Below are 24,289 nucleotides of genomic sequence, written 5' to 3'. Positions count from 1 at the left end.
TGCTGAAGTTTGCCAAACCATGGTAATCAGTGGATGAACGAACTCTCCATATCTGAAATGTGCTATGTCTGTTGAAGCTGTTTGGCCTTTACAATCTGATCTCCTCCYAGAGAAGTCTATATGCAGGTAATATGTCTCTGCCTTTGTTTAAGTTATATATGATGTCTCTGAGTATGTGACATTGCTACATAGGGCAAAGAAGTTTGATTTTTGTTTTCAATCCAACACAGGAGTGATTCCTTTTTTTGAAGTACAGATCTTAAGTTTCTCTCCTTGCAAATGGTACAAAGCCAAAACATTAACTGCCATGTCCCCTAGTGACTTGGAATAAACCTCTTCCCAAAACCAATGGGATCTCCTATCAAGCCTCCCTCTCCCCTGGGTTAATATTTCAGAGGGAGGGAAAACTCACCCACTATTCTCTCTCTGCAGGCCCCTTGGAACATGTTCACTTGTCTCTCCCATTTGTCACCACAAAGAACAAAGAGGTCAACGCCACTGCAGTCCTGTGGCCAAGCCAAGTTGGAACCCTTACTTATGTCTGGTGGTTTGGGAACAACACTGAGGTATGTATTTCCCTACACACCAAGATCAAAATAATCATGGGGGAATTCTGTGACTCAGAAGGGAGGAAGAGTGGGTCTGGGAATACTTTTAAACAGTAAAAATAATTGCAAGCCAGTGGGAGAGATGCTTCTCTGCTCTTCAATGTAGCAACATTGAAATTTAGGAGCTACCTGATCCAGTAGATCCTGTGGTCCTCTGGTCTTCTGCACTGTCTCTGCAAACAGCCAAAGCTCAAGCTCTCATAGATAGAAGAATTGAGATGTTAGTGGAAGAGAAGCAATCCATTCCCGTAAACTAGTTGTTTGCAGACCACCTGCTTTGTGGTTGTTGGTGTGACTTAGTTGTAGGGCATATTGGCATTCATGCAATTTGGCGGTACCTTTCACCCTGCACACATTGCAAGGTGGATGTAGAGAAACAAAATCTCAAAGAGTTTCCAGTGTGGATTTCTTACCCCCATTCAACAAAAGAATGTTTTTTTTTTTTTTTTTTGGAAACAAACAATTTTCCAAACTGTTTTTATGTTTAGAACTGACTTTGCATAGCCTTAAGATTTAAGTCTCATTCCTCTGGTGACTGACAAGAGACTACTGGCAGTTTTGTGCCTCCTTATAAATATGCTAAGCCCAATGCAGGGCCTCCACACTGCTTAGCTGTCTGTCCGTGAGGACCTTAGTTTGTATGAAGTTTCCCAGTACACCTTCCTGCCTCTGCACTTTGCTTAGCTGTGAAAACAACATGCACCATATTCGACTATCTCTTTGCTGGCAGTGMTGGTAAATCTGTACAGTCATTATGCAACTGTTATTTTATGTGCCTTCAAGGCTGAAATACCTAGAGATCTACCTTAATTAGTCTCTCAGGGGAGAGATTCTCATGGGTTTTGTACAGTCAAAAGGGATCCTCAGCAGCACATGGTTATTTTCTGCRTGCCCCAGTTCAGAGGCTTTCATCAGCACTTCCTGCTTTGTATAGCTCTTTGTAATTGAGACAGAACCTGACCTTTGTTTTGTTTTGTTTTACATTAATAATTTCCTTCAGATAATAGAGAATTCACTGCTTCTCTTTCTTACCCTCTCCCTCRACTGTTTCCCCACAGCTAATTATCCTGAGTGTTAAACACATGCACTGTGTTTGTAGTCTGAATTTATCTAGGTTCAGTTTTAAGCTGTTGGATCTTGTTACGCCTTCCTGTGTAGATTAAAGAACTCTCTGTAGTATAAGAAATCACCCCCCCAGAGGTACTTACAGGCTGTGATTGTCACCTTTTAACCTTCCCTCTGATCTGCTAAGCTCATAAGTGATCAGAGTTGGTCTAGCTCTTTTCTCATTGAAGTGGGAGTTTTACTACAGACTACAATGGGAACAGAGTTCGACTTAATACTATATGCTTTGAAGATCTCACCCAGAATTCATTAATAAGGGAAAACAGAGGTTAAGGCAGAGACTGCTGGTAGAGGGTACAACTTGCTGATAAACTGGTTTTCACAGCAAAGCAAACTGAGAGGACCTGTGTCCTCTCTAAACACCATCCCTCTCCAAAAATAACTTCTCCACATCTAAGGAATGTATATAAGAACAACCAAGGAGTCTTAATTTCACTGAYGGTTCTATCACAGAACCATTGTGTGATCTTTAACAGGTTACAGCTATATCTAGAAAAGAAGTATGCCACCGGAGCAGTGAGTCTTGTGTGTATTCCTTTTAGAATCTCCGAGGCAGGACATTTTTATGTGAGATCCAGAACAGCCACCATGCTAAGGGGGAAGCATCCTGGATATAGTTATTAGGAAATGGTAGGATCTTAAAACTTAACCACTTTAGAAATTGTAAGTATCCTACTTAAAGCCTGAAGAGGGAGATCTCCACCTGGATTCCGGGGTCCTCTCCTGAAAATTGCTTCTATGTCAAAGGACCCCTTCTCATTAAACGTCGCAGTTTCAAAGCTAGAGTTGATTCTGAAAGAAGAGACAAAATCATTCTTGCTTTTCCTTTCCAGTATAATTAATGTCATGTCTCTTTTTTTTTTTTTTTTTTTTTTTTTTTTTTTTTTTTCTCACATATTTGCAGCCACTGATCACACTGGAAGGCAGCATCACTTTCACGTTCTCTGTGGAAGGGATGAATACCATCACTGTTCAGGTCTCAGCAGGAAATACCATTCTACAGGATACAAAGACTATTGCTGTGTATGGTGAGTCCTTCCTCCTTTATTTCATGTAGCATTCCGTGTAACAGCTAGAGAACCAGAATACCTGATGACAACATGCAGCCTTTATTCCAAGGTGCTTTGAATGAGGTGCTGAGGTTGGTTCCAGTGGTATTAGATTGTTGGCATAACAAAATTGAAAGCAACTGACTGTCATTAGTCTGTACCATGTGCTGCCTGGATGTTCTCAAAATCCTGACCTCCTTCCCAGAGGTGTCCTATGCCTGGCCTATCACTGTATGTAATATCTAGCATGGCTGTCAAAATGTTCTCATCTTGCTAGCTGATTTACCTCCTCTTGGCCAGTAGAGGCCTCTTAACTCATGCTTGGTTTGAAAGTGATACTATGTGCTGTTCTGTACAGAAATCTGCACTCTTGCAGTATTGCACTCAGGCTTTAGAAACAGAGCACAGTAATGTGAGGTATAGTTTAAAAAAACCACTATGAATCCCAGTTTTAGCAGTTTATAATAAACATGTGGTCACAGCTACGTGGGTATCTCTGTCTCTGCTAAAAGCAAGAGAAATCAAGAACTACATTTTSCAAGGAAAGTTTTTGCTCATTCTTTATCCCAGTCCCCTTCTTTTGAGCTGAGATTTCATGTGTTTGGGGCATGTCTTTGAGTGGACAAGCACAGCCTTCTTAACAGGGCTTTCGAAAGTCAAGATTAGGGTAACATTTCAATCATCTTCCCAACAGAACTCCCTTTCCAGTTCTGCTCATCCATTAAAGATTTTCTGTTCTGTGTCACTCCAGCAGTGAATCTTACAGATGGTCTATGCCTCACCTGCAGATTGATAAAGCAGAACACAAATTGCAGCAGGTTTCACCAGGTTCTGCCCACATCATAGGATGTTCTGCCCACAAACATTGCAACTTGTTTGACACTGAGGCATTTCACAGTTTTTATTTGTCTCACCATTATGTCATTGTATCTGCAGAGCAATTTCAGTCCCTCCGGTTATCATTCTCTCCAAACTTGGATGACTACAACCCAGATATTCCAGAGTGGAGAAGGGACATCAGTAGAGTAGTCAAGAGAGCTCTGGTGGAGGTAAGCAATGTGCATCATCTACATTACTGTGGTCCTAATTTTTGCTTTTCATTTACTTCAGGACTGAATCAATTGCTCTCTTGAGGTCTCTTTACATCTTCATTAACTATAAAAGTAAGTTGGCAAAAGTAAGTTGGCAAGTGTCTGAGACAGATGCCTACATTTTAGACAGGGAATTATCCCATCCTATGACCATCTGATGCCTTCAGTTTGTATTTTTAATAACAAGGAATTATGTGGAATATTTCTGAAAAAGAGGGCATATAGTGAACACACAAATCTATCTATAGATGTACAGAAGTTTTCACTACTGCACTGTTCTTACTAATTTTACTACTATTCCTATACAGCAGTGGAAAGTAAGGCTATTTTAGTGGAATAACAAATATGATGTAAGAGACTTRGGAGACCAAAATGCAGACAACTTTCAGTACAGAAAAGAGCTCCACAGTAAGTGCTTGTAGCTTGAGGGTCATGGATCAGGACTGGATGACATTTTGTCCATCAGCATGAAGAAGCCCTGAAGTTTCTTCTTTAATGGTAAAACAGAATGTTGTAAAAATATTGTTACGTAGCTACAGGCTTCAGTTTCAAACTGAGAGGCTGAGCAAAGGTAGAAGAGATGGCTGTGGTTTCTCAGCTCAGCAGGAATTATAATGGCAGGAAATGTTTGAAATGGGTTTATGGGCACTTCATTAGTGCACGTGGCCTGCCCAGTTGCTTTACATGGATGATGCTGCAATGACCTTGCTAATAACATCTCCAGTCTTTGTGGAAGTTTGTGTTCAAATTTGAGGAGTATTCATTGAATAAAAGATAAAAGCACCCACACCTCAAAAAAAAGAAAAAMAGAAAACCTCTCTGGGTTGTTTCTGAGATTTTTTCTTCATATTCCTCAAAAGACAGGAAGGAAAGAAAAGGAAAGAAAGGAAAAGGGGAAAAAAAAACATTTTTCTGGAGCTTGTTCTGTAATCTTTTGACTTGTTTATGTCCAAATCAAGTATTCAAGGATGCAKTTATCTTCAGGATGAGCTTACAGAGCATAAACAACTCAATAAAACAAAATCAAGCCATGAAGTAAGGATTATAAAACCACAATACCAAGGCCACATTTCGTAGCAGAGTACTRAAAACACAAAGTAGCTTTTTATTATTTGAGTTGAGTAAAAAAAAAAAAAAGATATTTTGATATCTAATTGCCTCTCTTTCTATACCTAAATAATTCACTTTAAACAAGCCTTTGTGAGAAGTTCGTATAAAAACTAAGGAGGAAACCAGTACATTTCTACAGTAATTAAATACACTGTATGAAAAGAAGTTTAATAACTAAATAATTCAATAGGAAATTATAACTGTGCTATAGAATTTTTATGAACATTTATTAAAGGATTATGCTCTTTATTAGAGTTCCATAGGCTAGGGTAAAAATTCTGCATAAGAAAATATAGTTCTCTACTAAAATCTAATCTTCTCGATAAGCAGGGATAATTTCAGATTATCACAAAATAGAATRTTTTGTATTACAATCATAATCACTTCCTCACATCATTGATTTTTTGAGTCCTGTCTCCCACTTCCAATAAAGGAGACAAGAATGAAATGAACAGATTATCCAAAAAGCTTCCAGATAATCATATCATTCTGTGCTTCAGAAAATGAAGACCTTCTCTAATATGGTAATTCTGTGTCTTTTTTTTTTTTTTTTTTTTTTTTTTTTTTTTTTTTTTTTTGTCTTCTTAGATCAAACACTCATACATAAATAATGCTAGTCCTGGCTTCATATAGTACACAGAAAGACTATATGAGATCTTTATACCATTATAATTCTTTTCTAAATCCCTACTGAAAAACAACCACAAAACCTTATGTTTCTCCTGGACATGCAGTGAAAGGGTTTCGTTCTCATTGGTCCACATGCTATTCCCTGGTCTGTTCTTGTCAAGAAAGACCTGCTGGCAGCAGTGATGTGTGAGTGCTACAGAATTACCTGATGAAGATTTTTAATCAGAGTTTCACTGCCTCCCTGTGTCCTTCCTCTGTTGTTTTCTCCAATAAGCAGCTGTTTCAAGTCTTGGCCTCTGAACTTGGAAGAGGAAAAATCATAAGGCTTAGGTTGGTTTAGTGTCTGAGAGGATTCTGAGCTGCATTATACAGGCAAATTTCTCTGCTGCATTCAGCTGCTGTGGTCTGCTGCTATAGCTGGGCACTCTTCCCTTTCCCTCCTCCCTACTCCAGGATGACCTACTAAAGTTAGCATGTGGAAATTTAAAATTTAGATCAAACTTGAAATTAAAATTATTTTATAACATAGAGAAGTGGCGTAAGAAGACTCGACAAACTAACTTTCTTTTGGCCAACAAACCTTCTCAACGACCAAGAAGCTCCTTTTCTGACCAAAAAAAAAAAAAAGTCCACAGTATAATTGTCATTGGAACAGCAGCTAAAACAAGTTAACAGAGATGACCCTGGAAGTGATGTTGGTGGATTGGTAGTGGATCTTTGTTTTGGGGTTTTCCTGATTCTTGGTTAATGTTGTGTTTAAGAGAGTTTCAGATCCAATCTGGTTGCTTGTTGCTGAAGATTTTTAGCCAAATGACCAAAAAAAAAAAAAACAGTTTGAAGCTACCTAACGATAATAATAATCCCCATTAACTTGGATATGAAGTATAAGAATTTCTTTGGTTTGGTGGATTCAAATCTGAAACATTTTCTTTTTCCTTGGCCTTCTTCAAACAACATAAGTTGGCTTTKAAGTTCTGTTTTGGCTAACCACAACTGTAAAGTGAAATTCAGCCCTTGTGCCTTGTCCTTTAATTTGCTTTTTCTTACCATYGACTAAACAACCTCAGGACGGGCTTGCATTAGACAGATAACTTTTACATGACTAAATTTAGATAAAACTATCAGACAGGGCTCTTACTTAGGAGTTCCTTTTATCATGTCTTTTAGCATGATAACATGCTTTTTGACATTAGGGCCTTGCGTATTTTACTGGAGAACATGATAATATAGCTTAGGCTGGGAAATCATTAGTCTCTAACTTTTCACCTGCAGTGGATTTTAACAAGACTCTTCTTGTAGTACAAGCTCTACCCTACATAATTTGTAAAAATGCTGTGATGCCTTAGCAAAAAAGTTGTTGGCATTCAGTGCCATTATCCCACTATTCATGTGCCTATTAATTTTCTGTGTATCAGGCAACAGGTATTTCAAGCAAGCATATTCTGGTCGCACTGCTTCCTGGTTTGCCTACATCTGCTGAGCTCTTCATTTTACCATATAAAGATGCCACAAGAGAAAATAAAAGAACAGCAGAAGACTTAGAACAGGTACTGTGTCTATTTCTTGTAGAAATATATATTTATGTATCTATGAATGTGTATGTGTTTTTCACGACAGGTTAAAACTAATCACAGGATTTGGAGCTGTAGTTAGGAGTGGAAACTCACATTTGAAATTCCTCAGTAATGGTAAATTGTCATCAATTTCTGTGATTCGATGTCTTCTTCCTTTACAAGTTTTATTCTACTTTGTGAAGTAGTAAGAGAGTAGAAAGGATCTGGGAGATGATTCCTGCCAAGGTGTTCTGGAGTAGCTTCGTAAGCTGARGTTTATGAGGCTGTCAAATGTGAAAAGAAAGTGGAAGACAGAGTCTGGGTGCAGATGAGAACATTGACTTTAAAGCAGTGGTTGGATGATGTTGAGTGTTCTCTTCATAAAGTCAACTGTGCAGTTCAGGTAGTCTAGTGAGGCTGAAGCAATCTATGGCAAAGGGGAAAGCTGTATCTCCCTTAACACTGAAAGGGTCCTGCCTCCAACGTAGACCTCTTATAATTATGTCAGATCATGTCAAAATGTSAAAAGATGTCAAAAGACCATGCTGGAAAAAATATATATATACATATATATGTATACACACACACACACACACACATATATGTGCTTTAGCTCTTATTACCTTCATTTCCAGGGACAGAGATTATTAGCCCTGAGGGGAGTACTTAATCTCTGCCTCTCTACCGTGTTAGTGGCCTAAGCAGAGGTAGCATGTTTGGATGTAACCTATATGCACATAGTGCTGAAGATGTCATTGGTTTGCAAATCTCAGCCTCAATGTTATGTCCATATYCTCAGCATTACAGGATGCTAGTTCCCCCACTGGATGGCAGAAGGAGTTTAGCTTCTGTGTTTAGATTTGCCCCTCAAGTTATGGATGAGTAGAGTCTTCTCATCAGTAAATGTGTCAGAATTATTTCCCCATTCCTAGTGTGCTTTTTTTTTAATATCCCTTTCCTCAGCTTGATCTATAATTGACTGTTGCAATTGCATCTYGCAGGAGTCTAAAGCCTTGTTAGCGAACTGAGCAACGGGCCTCAAACCACTAGGTCACCCATATATTTGTGCTTTCCCTTGCTCAGCATCCTCAGCCATCATCTTTTCTTGATAAATGACTTGTCTCTGCAATTTTCCTCCACCCATATAATAAACAAAAATGATGGAAATTTACTGCTCTGCAAAACCTTTCCTCCCCTTTCTCCATCTTTCTCCTCCTCCCTTTCTCCCTCACAAATTGGCAAAGAAGGCAGTCCATAAACCATCAAATTTACAGCTGACCTGCTTCCTCTGGTACTCAGCTGCTTACTGTATTCTGCCAATTCCTCCCTCTCTCCTCATCCCTCTCTTTTTTCCCCTCATAAAAAATGGAGTGTCTCTAACAGTAAAGAAAGGAAGCCCTGACTGTCAAGCCCCTTCTTATGCATGAGAAGAAATGTCATTTTCAGTGGGATTCCAGCAACTTCTGTGACATCCTGCAGGGTCTACCTGGTAATCTTAGCAGAGAGAGAATTATTTACCCATTTGCAGCCAGCTGTTTCTTATGGACAAGGATTTTTCCTGCTTTCATGAAGATGATCAGAAAGTGTTCCTATTAGTCTCTGGACAATACATTCCTCTTTCTCATTATTAAAGGAGAAAATGGCATTTTTTTTTGGGGAACTGACCTAAGGAAAGTCCCAAAAGGTCTGGGAAAAGTGATGCTTCACTAGTCCCTTCCCAAAGTGTTTCAGAGCCCATTCAACAGCTCCTTCTTGTGCCAAAAGCCACTGTGATGGGTACTGAGAGTGGACACATTTGCTTATGATACATTAAGTTGCTTCTTAGGTGCTTCCCGTATGGTGTTCTCTCTACAGATCCTCTGTAGGAACACAAATCTTCTGCTTTATTTGCAAACAAGCAACAAGCTATTCAGAGACATGTGAGTGAGCTGGTGTGTTTGCAGGTGCACACCCAAAGGAGTCATAGTTCTGTATGAGTTGTGCAATTGGGAGTGGAATTTGGAACTGAAGAGGAGCAAAATGAAAGCACAAACACTGAAAAGGAACAGGGTTTATCAAGGAGGTACTTAATTGTACAGCTTCATTTTTCCATGATATCATATCACACAGGGAAGCTGCCCTCAAMACATAAAGCCTGTGGTGAGTCCCTCTAGAAACAGCGTCAAACAATTTCTGTGCTGGAAAACTTGTAGTTGGAATAAATCAGATGGAGATCAGAAAAGATAATGTTCATAAACTGCAAAAGACTCTGTTTCAGTATCAGAGGATAAAAAAAAAAAAAMCTCATTTTCAAACGCTAAGCTTGGCCAAATGGTACAGCAAAGACTGGCCCCAAGCTTGCATACTGTAGGCCCCAGTTTTTGGGAGAATAAGCCCTCTCTTTCACTAGAGCTTGCAAAAGTCACTCTATTTACCTGTGGTTTTATGATGTAGATTTGGTGGTACAGCCCTCCAACCACCGTATTAACATGCCAGGTACAGGAACAGAAGTTGTGGACCCTCTGAGGGCTTTGAAAGAGAGAAGCCAAGTAAATCACATGGGAAGTAYAAAGATCATGGGCTCTTGTTCACTAGCACAGCAAGGCTGGAGGACGCTTATGAAGTGGGAGGAAAGGAAAACTGATAGAAGCAGTAGCTGATATGCTTCAAACTACATCACCYTATATGAAGCCTTTAAAGTTTCTGCATCTGCAGGCAGTCTATTCTAGTTCTTCTGCGTTTTTTAGGTATGTAATTTCCTTGACTTGAGGGAGCTAGATGTCCGGCATCTGTGCAGACTCTGGGTCATACTTCCTCATTTGTCGAAGATTGTAATACTGTCCTGTGACACTAGTAAGTTGTTCCTTGGATACAGAATTGTGGGGGTACGGAAGTATGTTAGTTGCCTTATGGACTTCATTAAACTTGACATATATGTGTTTTTTGTCTCACCTTTCTGCTAGGACAGTGCATTTGTGTCTCATGCTCTTGTTGAGTGTGGATGGTCAGATGATTAATGTCACTTTCTCCTTGAGCTGCTCTACTATTCTCATTTAAGTGCCCCATTTTTTTTTTTTTTTTGGTCTTTCTACAGTACTAATAGTTGTCATCTCTGTTTGCAGGTTACATTTACAAATGTGAACTCTGTATTCCTAATACTTCCCATAGGAGGTGAATGTCCTTTTAAATCTGCCTAACTGCTCTTGACAACTTAAAAAAAAAATGGTAGTGTGAGGCTGGGGATTTCTTCAATATACAGCATGGTACAATTCTATCAAGTGTATAAACATGGTGCTCTTGAGGACCTCAGGTTACGTTGTCCAGTCTACTTTATGTAGTCAGTGCAAGCTTATTATTCACAACCTCATAAAAATGAAAAGGCCTTTTTGTCTTGCAGAATCCCAAAAGATTTTGCATATGCAAAAAAAATCTTTTATTCATGACCAGAATGTGGCATTTTTTTTTTTCTTTTTCACTTGATTCCACTGCTTCATTTCACAGCAACTTAGGGCAGACTACCAACCTGCTTAGAATGTAGAAATAATGGGCAGTTGTAAAATATTGCTGCTTGATTTGCGTGTTGTCATTGCACCATCACCAAACCACACCAACCTGCCCCAGTTTTGCAAAAACAGCCAACTCGAACTGCCACTGCCACTTGGTGGTGGAGTTACACCATCCTGATGGACACCTTTGACTAATGAATTTGATTATAGAATTCTGATCTGCCAGCTTCAAAAGCACKGATTTTTTTTTTCTCTTCAGTGAAAGACAAACCCCTAATTAGTGACATTAAAAATAATTTTTGAGTCATTTTTAGCACTAATCCAATTCATTCTGAATGCACAGTGGGAAACTGTTCTCCAAACTCAACAGAGGGCGGTGGAATAAACATAGTTACAAATCAAATCTTTCACACTCAAATCTTTTGTGTATGAAGGAGATTCTTCTTATCTATGCATTTCACAAATTTGCATCTCTTTTTGTTTTTATTTTTATTTGTTTGTTTTATCAAACAGTGGAAGAATGCCTAGGAATTAAGTCAAATGAGATATAAGCAGAAGATATAGAACTCTAAAGAGATGYGTTGATATCAAGTAAGATACAGAACTCTGAAGAGATGTATTGATATCAAATAAAGGTTTCAGTGTTTTCATCTWTCTCTCTCAATTTCTCTACTGGTGTCCTTTTATCTGGGCTTTTCAAAATAACCGTGTAAAAGCAGAATGCAGAATAGCTGCAGTAGCAACTAACTAATTATATTTGAGGCCATTAATCTTCTCCTTTGAAAGAGCTATCAGCAGTGTAGCAAGCTTGATGGAGTCCTTGGCAAATGGCAACACCAGCTGGTTCATAGCCAAATGCTCAACATGTTGTAGCTGTGGACAGTATCTGTATCTAGCCAAAGGAAAGGGAAATAACATGGATGAATGAATATAAAATGAGCAGTGCTGAACTAGAGAGATGAAATAACTCTTGCCAATTCAGCACTGTGGAGTTAGGCATTCAGGAATCTAGTTCAGTCCATCCTGTTTATATATCTTGAACTTCTTTAATGCAGATCTAGTTTCTTTTATCATTATTTACATCTTTTTCTGACCTGCCCATTAGTGTTTTTAGAATATTTTCTTTCTTTTGCCTTTTATTCTCTGATATATTTAAGATTTGCCTATCACTAAAATGTTGTTTAGCAAAAAGAGCATGATTTTACCCAGATATCTCTGGATACCTATGGCAGTTTAAAATTACTTAGCATCTTTCATTAAAGAATCACAAGAAATTCCTCACAGACCCTGTAAATCAGTGGAGGGTAGAGGGTTCATGATCTTTTCAGTACTATATCAAGTGCACTTCAGAAGCTTCACATGAAGTAACCAAGGTTATGTAGAGTGAGTGGAATAGTTTTAAGTAATTCACAGTTGTCCCAACTCCTGATTCACTTTTGCAATACTAGGTYGAGTTGCTTCCTTCCAATCAATGTGCATAATTCTTTCCTTAGTTATTTATTGATTTACCCAATGAGTTGAATAGAAGTGTAGCACTCATTAGCTGAGATCCCTACATAGTATCTATAAAGTTAATCTAGATTCTTAGCTGGTACATGCAGGCATAGTTGAATCACATTCAATTAGTCCAAACCAATTTATACCAGCGGTTTCAAAATTCAATAAAGATATGGGGAAATGCCCTTCTGGGTGATATTTTGTTTCTTAGAGCACAAGATTYTTTCACAGTCCTAATTCTGACAAAATGCTAAAAGAGGCCAAATTAATTTTTGTTTTGTTCTGGTTTTAAATTGGAATATTTTTTTTCCTCACAAATTGTCTGTCATTATTATTCATTATGTGTCCTTTGATGAAAAAATGATACATGAAGAATGGTTTCTATTACTGAATTATTTTTGCACATCATGCTTAATTCTGCAAATGAAGCAGATAAAGTCAATGAGGCTCAGTTAAGGACCAAAACTAATTCTGAAAGCTAATTATTTTCATAGGGGAGACTCTTCAAGACTATAAATTAGGAGGCTGCTATTCTAAGAAGTTTCATCTTTAGTTAGTTGTATCTCTCAGAATGTGAGATGAGTGCGGACACTTCTGAGGCCTACCTGTTCCTCAGCTGAAGGTCCAGCTGTTCAATTAGCGTTATGCAGATATTTATGAAATAGGCAAGAGTAGAGATGTGTCCTCCTCTTCTTTTTAGGAAAAAAGAGTCTATGTTAGTGATTTGAGTACAGGCGTGAAGGAGGGTGCACAATTTTTTATCTTTCACTCTTAGCGGCAGTCAGATCCTTCATATGGAGATTTGCATCAAACGCATTTTGTTAACATTGAAAATAAATTGTGCAAGAGTCAGAGCCACTCCTAGCCTAAAGTCTATTTAGCCTAGTGATTTAGCCTKTGATTCTCAGGGCTAGGTGTAAACTTGATAGAATAAGAAAGTCTGAAACTCCACTTTTTCAGGCTCAGGGTGATAGCCCTGAGTGCTCTGTAGTTCACAGATCTACATTGGACCATTAGAGAAGGCTGAGCTAAACATTATTATTATTAAAAAGGACCAACTTACTCTGGTGGTATGGAGCTTGGTGTTTAACTCTTTGTAACTTTCTCTTTAGCCTCAGATACTGAAGGTTTATAAGCCATTGTTTACAGATTATATTTTTGATCAATTTTAGAAGTAGAGAAATATATTTGTCATTTCTCCTTCTTTCTACACTGTGCACTGTGTGTATTTTTGTTCCTAAGAGAGCCTGACTTTATATGGAAAGGGATAAGAAAACATTGTACCACAAAATGTTTTTAAAACATATCTGAATGCATCTCTTCTTCCCTCAGAAACGGATGTCAGGAATTTTCAGTGCTGCCTGCAGAAGGCAGATGTCTCATTCACATAACAACTTCTGGCATTCCTGAAGACCTCAGGCTGTGTTATTAAATTTTAGACTTGTTCAGATTTTGGAAAACCCTATTCAAAAAGCTATGGACCAAGGAAATATGCTGTGTGCTCTGAGCAGCATGAAGAGCCACAGCTTTCTTTGGCYCTTTGTGTAATGCTGGAGATGAGAATGACATTTCAGGTTTCTGGTGAAATGCTGATGGTTTGAGAGAGCAGCCTGGTTTCAGCTCCTCATTCATGACCAGGTATTAAAGSAATACAGTAGTAATAAATGTCAGTTGTGACTGCTTTCCTCTACCTTTCTTCATTTTCCCTACTTTTTTGCTCCCTCTACTCTTTCTAGTAGTCCCTTTGACCTACTTCTGCTGTACTGTATGATCTAACAAACCTGTAGAAACTAACAACACATTTCACCCCTTTTTTCTAAACTTGCTCCAACTTCAAAGTTGTCCCTGATTTGAGTGCRGAGGATGGACCACGTGACTTCGCAGCCTCCCTTACAAACTAAATTATTCCARTTCTAATATGTTATGGTTTCCAACCAAGTTCTGGCTTATCTAGGGAATGAATATGTAATGGGAACCAGGATCTATATCCTCATTTCACACACATGCTCTATGTCAGGAAAGACAGAGAAGTTGAAAACCAGGGCCAGGAAATGTTGYAAGATGAAAAAGGATCAGGTTTAGTAAGTCATATTTGTTTGATCTCAGCTGATAATCAGAATTAATTTTGAAGCAGTTGTTATCACTGGGACCATCAGTTTGCCAGCCAGCAAACTGATTGAACTTTCCCTGATGCTCTCAGCATCTCTGTTGGAAGRCTGCCCCAGCACCTCACAGCTATAACCATGGTCCATGCTCTTGCTGTAGTTCTGTGCTCATCTCATGCCGACTAGGTTCTTCTCTTCTCCTGTTTTTTGCCCAAATCCTCCACAAAACCGATCTGAGATCCTAGATTGTAGTAGATGCTACATTCACTAGCTGCATTTGTACTTACATGTCGTGTATTAAGCCAGTCCATGTACAGAGGGTATCACATGTGGTTCTGCCTCTGCCATTTCCCAGACCATGGTGTGCAGCCATCACAATGGGAAAGAGGATGATGCGATGTGTTTTGCTCTTTTCTTCAGTTTGCTGTCATGCCATTCTTTTATTTTATTTTATTTTTTTTATTTATTTAAAGGCTTAGCTGCCGCTGAAGTATTCAAATCTCAAAGTGCAAAGCATAAACTTAATTCCTACAGGACTATGGAGGAGAGTTTTAAATCGTATTTGGGGCAGGAAATGGCCTGGATTATGTCTCTCCCTTCACTTCTATAAGCCATCTTGTTTGCAGCATATCCATCAGCATCTGTTGCTCCAATTTTAGTGATGAGGTGCTCTTTATAATAGACAGTCTTAGCTATTAATATGCTGAAGTTCTTAGAGGGATATAATTTGCTTCCCATGCTTTCTTTATGCATTGCATAGCTTTGTGTCACCAAGCCTGCTGCTCTGAGCTCAGCAGATGGATCTTTGTAAGCAGGTGGTATTTATTCTTGCTCTTGGAAGAAATACATTTATAGCTCATTCTGGCATCCATGGAAAAAAAATGTAAACTTAAAAGAGACATATTAAAAATATAAATAAAATGTGTCTAAGACTTATTGCCAAATTGATATTGGACCAAAGGCACCTATTCAAGTGATCAGAAGCCAGAAATGAAGTATACAAGCCCAGAGTATTGAAAGAACCATTAAGAATGTTAAAAAAATAAAAGAGGCAGATAAATCTCATATTGTGATGAATGATAGTCAGGGAACATCTAATCATATCTGGATAGCATTCACTGAAATAACTCGAGTAGACAAAAATGAAGAACATGAAAAAGATGGTGTAAAATTATTGGAATGTTCTTTTTTTCTGACATTTTTTCATTAATCTTCAAGAAGGAATAAGGATTTATTTAAACCAAATTAAATTAAGCAGTGAGCACTACTGTGTGGTTCCTTTTGAGCTTTTGAGCTTGATATGGCAGTAAAAACACATTTTCAGCAACTGCGTGTTAAGGAGGACTGATTTTTTTTTCAGTTTTCCATTTTCCAGTTTGACAACCACCTATCCCTAATAATATAACACTCAAAGCAGTGGATAGGTTAAAGTGGAAAATTATTCACCATTGTAAGAAGAGGAAAAAAAAACCCACACCTAGAGAACAAACATACAAAATACACACAGCTATTTGTCAATAACTTGTCTAAAAGTTTTCATTCTTTCATATACCTGTTTGAATCTTTGCTTTTAATAGCAAACTACCAGAAACTTTTGGGGTATACCTGAGGGTGATGTGGAGAGAGTAGCCCAGTGTGCATGAGCAAACGGTCTCAAGAACAGATGGCTTATCAACAGATTGGGCCAAAGCCTAACTTTGTTACTATACAAATACAGATTTTATGTGATGTCATCTCAGGAAATGCTCGTCTTTTCTCTTGGTTTATTTAAGGAGTAATAGTCTGCTTCATTTTTGTTCAAGCTCTATTGCTGTCATCAGAGTTTTGCCAGGATAACCTGTAGATCTTAAAAATAAATACAACATGCACTTTAATCCAAATGCACTCTGTAGTCAGTCAACAGTATAGATATGTTCAGACTTGAGCTGGTTTAAGTGTGTGCTTAAGGATTAGGAAGCAGATCGCTTGAAAACTAGGGTTGGATTAAATGAAGCTTGGTTTTAGGATTTAAATTTCAGTGCAAGCAGGTTCTGATCCAGGTATATSACATGTGATGTGAACATGCACTAAAGTCATAAAGCTGACCATTCAGGGGAAAATAAGTCATTTATTCTGAGCAGAAGTTTGTTAATGATTGRAATGCCTCTCTTTTCTTGAGTAGTAAATGCAGTTCACCAGTGTCCTGTTACTGTCTCATTCTGCAGGCACTTGCATGCTCTAGTCCTGTTCCTTTGAGGTTTAATGCCCCTACCTTACTGGGCTGCTCCTGGAGAGGTACAACAGATGCATCCTGTTGATATAAATCCTTTCTAACTCTTCACAAACTACTCCCTTGTAAGGTGATAGTAATTTGTGCTCTGAAAGTCTGGGGATGTCTTGTGCTCTGCAAAACCTTTGCTTTTTGGACAGCTCCACTTCCTACCCACCTTTTGGCAGTTTAAAGCGATGGTAAAGAAACAAATGCATTTGTTTTTTTTTTTTCTTTTCCTTAGATTTCAGAAAGAGTGATCCAGAAACTGAACCAAAATTTGGTCCAATTTGACCTGAAGCCAGGGGTTCGAATCCTTGTCCATGCTGCTCATTTAACAGCAGGTCAGTATCCCCATCGTGAGTATCTCCTCTCTGGTCACCTGCAGCGCAATCAGCAGCACGGATCTTGATGGTTGTAGCTAACATTAGCTAATAGCCATTAGCTAGCAGGGGCACTCTAAGCACTTCTTGTTCCCATGGCACAGTAACAACTCTGTGTAGGTGCCCACTCCACCCCGCTTTTCTTTGTCATGCTGAAAAGGTATAGTGTCATGTGCATGTAATCCTTTTGTTTGCTTGATGTGYGAGAGGTGGCTGTTCTTGTTGGAAAGGTGACCTGAGTAGCAGGGGAAGTGTGTGTGCTTCTTGGGCTGCCTCTGAAATATTCAATAGCTAGKCAGCAACTGTGACATATTCAGCCTGGATCATAGGGTGCAAAGGTTATTGGTGAGTGCTGGAGACTTTCTTATATTCTGGTGTCACTGAAAATCCAGAGAAACAGAGCATAATTCAGAAGTTGTTTAGCAGTCTGAAAGGACACACAAACAGACATGCACACAAGTTTGTGCAAACACTCATGCTTAGGCTATTCAGCCTTTAACTAAATCTGTCTCCCATGGGAATGAAAGGTCTCCCATGTCCTTTGTCTGTATTTGGTATCATTAAATCTTTGTTTCATAGTATAGGCCCTGTTTAACTCTTGCAGGAGTAGGAACAGCCATATGCATGCTTAGGATTTTTATGAATTCCTTTTATCCAGCAAGTGCTAATAATCCTGATCAACTGGTGTCACCTTCTTTTGCTAACGTACAAAAGAGCTTCAGTTCACTGTACTGGTGAACTGCCCTTCAAAAAGCTTTTTGTAGTATGAGCAGGTATACTCTTGTTGGTGTCAGCCCACATGCTGACCTATCTATAGAGAAAAGGAAAAAGAGATTGCTATGAAAGCATAGAGTGCAACTGCATTTAAATAAGCCTAAAAGAAAGCCTTGGTGTTTGTGGTATTTCATGTTTCCTAAGCAGAATATCTGCCTAGGAATACTGCTGCATGCTTATACTTTCCATTAGCTAAAACAGATGAAGATACGCTTTTAGATATGTTTGAACCAAAAACATATAAAAGCAGAGACAAGTATAGCTGATTAATCTCTAAAGAAAAGAGAAGTTTGGGGCAATCAATTTAAGTTTGCCTTTTTTTTTTTTATTGTATAAAATTAATGATAAGCCAGTATTGGAGAATAATATCRTTATTTTGCTTTTAAGATTTTCATTCATATGTATTTTACGTTAATGTTCTTATCAATGAAACAATCTTTGGCTTTGGTTTTCAAAAACGGCCTATTATTCTGTATATTGAAGGAACCTGATTTTTCAGAAAATGCTCAGTGTCTGTCTCGGGGAAGGAGCCTATTTGCTACCTATCAAGTTGTGCTTCAATTGTGGAGTTACCTCAAATTGCTCATTGCTTTTGAAATTTGTTTCTGTGTATTTACTGTGGAAATGCTCATGATTGTTTTGCCTTTTGATCAGTTTATTTATTAAAGTAAAGATCAAATCCTGAAAGAGTATTTGGAACTGATTTCTCTGGCCCTGGAGATTTTGTAGGCTTCTTCTAATAAGTTATTGCTAGGAAAAATCTCAGTGGACCTAATGGAGAAAGGTTCATCTTTATCTCTTGCTACTTGAAGGGACATTTCTGTTTTTATGTAATGGAAAGAGATGACGGTTAGATCTCCAGCCTTGCCTTTAATGCAGGATGAATTTGGATCCAAGCTTCATGCCATGTGCAGGACAGTAACTCCTGCAGAAGAACTTCGGGCACATTGGCTGAAGGAAAGCTGAGAGCTTCTAGCTGCCCAGCCCATGCTCTGTTTTGGATGAAACCCAGTTAGCTCCAGTCCCAAAACCAGATATTTAGCAGAGGTGCTATAGCGTTTTTACTGGGCTACTAAACGTTAYGTGCTGCACTGTGAGCTGAAAGCCAGGGTCTGTGAGTGTGACATGCTGCCAGGCTAAAGGACTGTGTGGTCTCCGGGCACACACTGGACTGTTTCTTGCTAGCTCAAACCAGAGCAGGGTATGCTTAGCTCAARCACACTGTACAAAGATACCTTCTTTGTGCCTATTGAAAATACTTGTCTCATTTGTATTTACTGACACACCAGGAATGACTACTCTCTGTCTGTGGTAGCTGCAAACAGTCATTTGTCCTGCAAGGTAGACTCTGTTGTTCTCAGCTGCTGGGGAGACGTGAGTGATTACTGTAACCAGCCTCACAGTGTCTATAGGAATGCTGCAGGATTTTGTCTCATGCAGAAATATGAGTAGGAATGCAAACTGACCCTAGGCTGCCCAATATGCAAAAAGTCCAGGCAGTGGCTAGTGAAGCCTTGAGGGAATATTATTCCTTATGAAGCTGCAGAGGGCATGACTTGATTTCCTGTATATAGGGCCCTGACATGCCCTATTTCATGACRTCAGAACTTGGGAATAGTTCAGAATTTGACTAAATGCCAAAGAAGAGATTTACTTTGCTGCTGAACACAATTGTTTGGGYTGTCAAGGAAGAAAAAGGATTCTGCATTTGGAATTGAGTCCCTTAAATTTTTAAAAAAGTGCAGGGGAGCCTAGAAATGGTACATACAAGCTAGCACCAGAAGCATTCCCTAAATCCAGATGATTTAGCAGAGGTGCTGCTCCAGTCTGCAGCATCCCTTCTGYTCTCAGCCCCTTCAGCTCCATGTTGAGCTCAGCACATATATGTTTGTGTCTGGGCACGCATACATGTACGTAGGCCTATGTGTCTGTGAGTGTGTTCTCATGCCTCAGAGCACATGTATTTTTCTCCCTATTTATGTACCTGGTCATTGGAAGTTTCTGCCATGAGGGAGCCCCAAGGAAGAAGAGTGCCAGTTGTCTAAAGTGACCTGCTATGGATTTTAGGTAGAACTGCAGAAATGAGCCAGACTCTGTGAGTGGGTTGTACATAAACATGTGCATTTTCACTGGAACACAGTTTCCATAGTGAACTTGGCACATTTCACACCTCGGTCATTTTTGTTCTGGCCACACCAGAGAAAGACAAAAAAATAGTGGCAATTGTGGCCAACACATTGCAATCTACTCTTCATGTTTATTTCCTCTCCTCAGAAAACAAACAAACAAACAATGTTTCCAACCCAACAAACAATAATCCCAACTCTATGGCCTARTAAAATATGTCAATATTCCTTGCAAAATAGTTAAACAACTGTTTATTAGCAAGCAAGGTGATGGCTCTAATATTCTCCCCGTCTCTTGCAGCTCCCCTCGTGGACCTCACTCCCAGCCACAGTGGTTCAGCTATGCTGATGCTCCTTTCCGTGGTTTTTGTGGGACTAGCTGTGTTTGTAATTTACAAGTTCAAAAGGTATGACCCTCTCTGAGCCATTTCCCTCTCCGCATTTTCATCTTTCATTGAGTTTTTGGGGTTTTGTGTTGTTGGGTTTTCTTTTTCTYGGTGATTTGTTTCTTGGTTTGTAAAAGGCTAATGCTACGTCATCTGCCAAAGTACCCCACAATGATGGTTTCTGTTGATGTTTTAGGAAGATTCCTGGCCTTAATATATATGCACAGATGCAGAATGAAAAAGATCAAGAGATGGTCAGTCCAGTCAGTCAGAGGGAAAGCATACCTAATGTCCCTCAAAGTGAGCTGATGAGCCCTGAGCAACTAGTAGATGAGAAGTTGGATATCCAGCCCATAGGTAAATAACTTGCAGCATCCTGCAGCTGGTCAGCCTATGACTTATAACTGGCTAACCCTTTCCTAAACCTCCCTCTTCTTCATCTCTCTGCTCACTCCTCTCCCATTCTCTTCTGCTGCAGTGTTAGTTTTGCTAGAGGAAACCTTGCTAACTCTCCCCTGTCCCTCACAGCTATGTGATGATAGGGAGAAGAACAACGTTAGTCTTTTCCCCTCTTATAGTTGCTCTATAGATCCCCTCCTCTTCTCAAAAATGCTGTACTCTCGCTTCACTTAAYTTGCGCTAGCAGAGCATTTAATTTATTTTGCTGGAGCTGGTGTAACTGTGTGGTTAAACCCCACGCCTCAGTCCTGCCTAGGAGACCCTTCACCACCCTCACCTGGAAAAAGGAGGTGAGCAGGTGATTCGGTAAGTCAGATCTCAAAGCTGAATATTGTTTGATGTTTCCACTGTGCTCTGCCAAAGCCTGCTGCCAACAGCAATGCTAGCCTGACTGCTTCTCGGGGAAGGAAAGCAGATGTGGGGATCTCTGCACTAGACATATGGGATTGCCTGCAGGCGGAATTCTTCCACAGGCCTCTGTGGCTGAAAATTTGTAAGGCAGGAGCCTTACAGGAATAGGAGCTAACGTGAACAGGCTTGGAGCAAGCACCCTGGATCTCTTGTACTTTTGTTCATGCTTGTGTGATTGTTGTTATCTTGACAACAGTAGCACCAGGGTTGTTGAAGTGGAACAGGGATGTGTCAGTCTGGGGACATGTTCTAGTAAGGCCAGCTTGCTCTGGCATTGCTGGCCTCACTTTTGAGATGACACTTCTGCAGACCCAGACCAGAGAAGCAGCACTTTACTCCTGCAAGTAAAGAAACTTAGGATAATAGCTGTTTTGGCTTAGACAGAAACAAGCAAAGTCTTCACTGAGATATCTTAGCTGCACAGCTTCATCTCACATGAGGATATCCCTAAATTGTAAGAGACTCCTTCCTGAAGCAGGCTTGGTGTAGTAGCTACTGCAGAGAGGAAATAAGGGGAAGGATGATTAAAAGAGGAATGTGATATGTTAAGGTAGGGGCCTGCAAAACAACCTGGGGAAAAAAAAGTCTCTTGATGAAACTGATATCTGAGTTGGAAACCATCTCTCCACTGCCATCTGTGCTGCTCTCTCCTCACGGGTTCACCGAGACCAGGTATCTATTGAAAGGTTTTTAGCAACTATTTATCAGTATACACGGTTGCACAACCCTGCYTAGCAAAACATAGGATGGAGTGAGGGGACCAACCTTCCCATGTGGTGTTCCCCATACAGAGCAACCCCAGGCCACAGTCCAGAGCCCAAGGAAAGGAAATGCAACCAAGGTAGTCTGGACAGAGGACTTCCAAAAGGCTTGTGGATCACCAAGAGGTTTCAAGCAAAGACCCGGAGCGGTGGGTCCTAAATTTTAAACTTTAACTTTTTTTTTTTTTTTAATTCCTCAGAAGTTTCCAAGGCAAAATTGATGTAAGAGATTGAGGGAGAAACACCCAATTTCAGGCCTTAAAAAGACACTTTCCCAGAATTAGATGGGCTTTGAGCTTCCTAAGGAATGGAATGATCATGGTTCACATTGTCCAAAAGGTGGAAATGGCAGGGAACTGCACGTTGTAACTGGTCACATAGACTGAGGCAACAACAGTCAGTTACCTGTGACCCCCACTCAGGGTGGCTTCAGAACAGCTCTTACTAGTGTTCGGAACTAGTTAGACCCCTTGAAACCTCTAGATGTAAATGGTCTATTTTTGTGGAGAGGCTGAACTATATGAAATTTGTTTGGTGCAGCTGTTCTGACTTTATACGGTAGCCATCATTTTGTGGGCTTTTCAGCTCTACCTGGTCCAGCAGGACACTGTATTGAACCAGAAATGGATTTTTAATATTATCCTTAGTATAATATTATCCTTTGTAACTGCATCAGCAAGCTCGAAAGGTGAATGTGTAGGACTCAATTCACTATAATGCGGAATCAGTTCAACAAATTCCCTAAGAGTGTTTCCCCACCCTGGCAGTAAGAAAAATGAGGAAACTGAATTGACAAAATGAAAAGATYTGAACGTAGGTCTGAGGAGATCAGAAAATGCTGGGGTTGCTCAAGCTTCTGTGTAACTACTTCATCTGTTTCTGGAAAACAGCAATCTCTTTTTTTTTTTAAATGAATTTTGTTTCCTGAGGAAAAACAAAGACTGTAATTGGGTGTTTCTCTTTTGTATGCTTGTTCAAAAGCCAAGTTTCTCACCCCTTTGACTAACATTCAGGGACCTTTGCAATCTAAATGAAGGTTGCTGGATGATTTTGTTTTCTCTCCAAACCCTGGCAGCACAAAACACAGTTTCAGTATTCTGGAGGTGAACAGTTCAGGCTCTTCTTTTGCAAAGACAAAGCTTAAGGTGATTTGTGAAATCTCTGATACTTTATTATTGCAAACGAGTAGCACTTTTCCTCTGAGAAGCTCAGCCCCTCCACCCCTCTGCTCTGGCCTCTCCCCACGCTGTTCAACGTGGGTGAATCAGCTTCATTAGCAAAAGAACAGGACATCACCTTCTGTGTTTTGAATATCAAGAAAACATTTCTGGGAAGAACGTGTCAGTCTGGAACAGTTGAATCCCAAAGGCCAGCAGGGTGATACCTCTAAGCGGCTCCTTCCCTGGCTAAACACATTTGCTATTTACTGACTCTTATTTTTTGTTTCTCCACAGGAAGTATTTCCACAGCTGCTGAGCCCCAGAGCACAAAAGAAATCCCTACCTATGTAAATGGTTGAATTGAGGACACCGGTATATATGTATATCTAAAAAAAAAAAAAAAAAAAAAGAGAGCTCACTGCATTCAGACTTTTTAATTCTTCAGATGACAAAGGGTTTTTAGCTTTAAGCCTGTGCATGTGGACATTATCCCAGACCATAGTGGAAATGCATTGTACAGGTGTTCAGTTTTAGTGGGGGTTGGGAGGGGGGAAACGATACCACTATTCACCCCTATGGTTCTTGCCCTCACCTCTCCACTTCTCTTTTTTCTTATCTGTCTCTAATTTGTAGGAAATTCATAATTGATATAGGCCAAGAATATGCATGGGGATCTCTTCTTTACAGGGAAGGGTAGACTGGGATTTTGGGGAGGGTCAGGGCAGTTGGGAGGGAGTGTTAAGGGTTCTTGGCTATAGATTTAACTTCTCTTTTAGCACTTTGGGCTGCGGGAGGGCTAGCCGCCCCAGCAGACTTTCACAAGAAATCACAGTGGAGTTTAAAGGCACTGACAATATCCTTGGGTCAGTTTGGTTTATGTATTTGATTGGACTCTGCCCTTCCTTCCTCAAGCTGCAGCTGCCACCCTCAGGCCGCACAGACGCCAGGGGGGCCCACGGGACATGGGGCCCCTCAGCAGCCTCCTGGCTCCCACCCAGGTACCGTGTGGTAGCACTGCTCAGGTGAGGCCTTCTGCCCCCTGGCCTTGGGCCCAACAAAACAGCGTGCACCACCCAGGTACCGTGTGGTAGCACTGCTCAGGTGAGGCCTTCTGCCCCCTGGCCTTGGGCCCAACAAAACAGCGTGCACCACCCAGGTACCGTGTGGTAGCACTGCTCAGGTGAGGCCTTCTGCCCCCTGGCCTTGGGCCCAACAAACAGCGTGCACCACGGGCAGGGAGCTCTGKGAGTGCTGCACCCTGAGGAGGTTATTGCCAGCATGAACTTACACTGCACTTCCTACCAGCATTACACCTTGAATTTGACTTT

The 24,289-nt window shown here is 40.1% G+C and overlaps 1 protein-coding gene across 1 annotated transcript in view; it reads left to right on the top strand.

Moving 5' to 3' along the window:
- LOC112957051 (VPS10 domain-containing receptor SorCS1) overlaps positions 1 to 23,370 on the top strand; it is a 269,061-nt gene extending 245,691 nt beyond the window's left edge. Inside the window, exons 20-27 of the mRNA XM_026050581.1 lie at positions 433 to 566; positions 2,638 to 2,761; positions 3,719 to 3,831; positions 7,029 to 7,160; positions 16,746 to 16,845; positions 20,086 to 20,191; positions 21,832 to 21,950; positions 23,256 to 23,370. Of these exons, the coding sequence (XP_025906366.1) occupies positions 433 to 566; positions 2,638 to 2,761; positions 3,719 to 3,831; positions 7,029 to 7,160; positions 16,746 to 16,845; positions 20,086 to 20,191; positions 21,832 to 21,950; positions 23,256 to 23,320 (893 nt within the window). The 3' untranslated portion in view covers positions 23,321 to 23,370. The remainder of the gene's footprint in view (positions 1 to 432; positions 567 to 2,637; positions 2,762 to 3,718; positions 3,832 to 7,028; positions 7,161 to 16,745; positions 16,846 to 20,085; positions 20,192 to 21,831; positions 21,951 to 23,255) is intronic.
- Positions 23,371 to 24,289: the final 919 nt, after the last annotated feature.

This window comes from Nothoprocta perdicaria, unplaced genomic scaffold (genome assembly GCF_003342845.1).
Source record: "Nothoprocta perdicaria isolate Ctin4 unplaced genomic scaffold, notPer1 scaffold_7, whole genome shotgun sequence".
In the NCBI taxonomy this organism is placed as follows: domain Eukaryota; kingdom Metazoa; phylum Chordata; class Aves; order Tinamiformes; family Tinamidae; genus Nothoprocta; species Nothoprocta perdicaria.
This window is presented reverse-complemented; position numbering and strand designations above follow the sequence as displayed.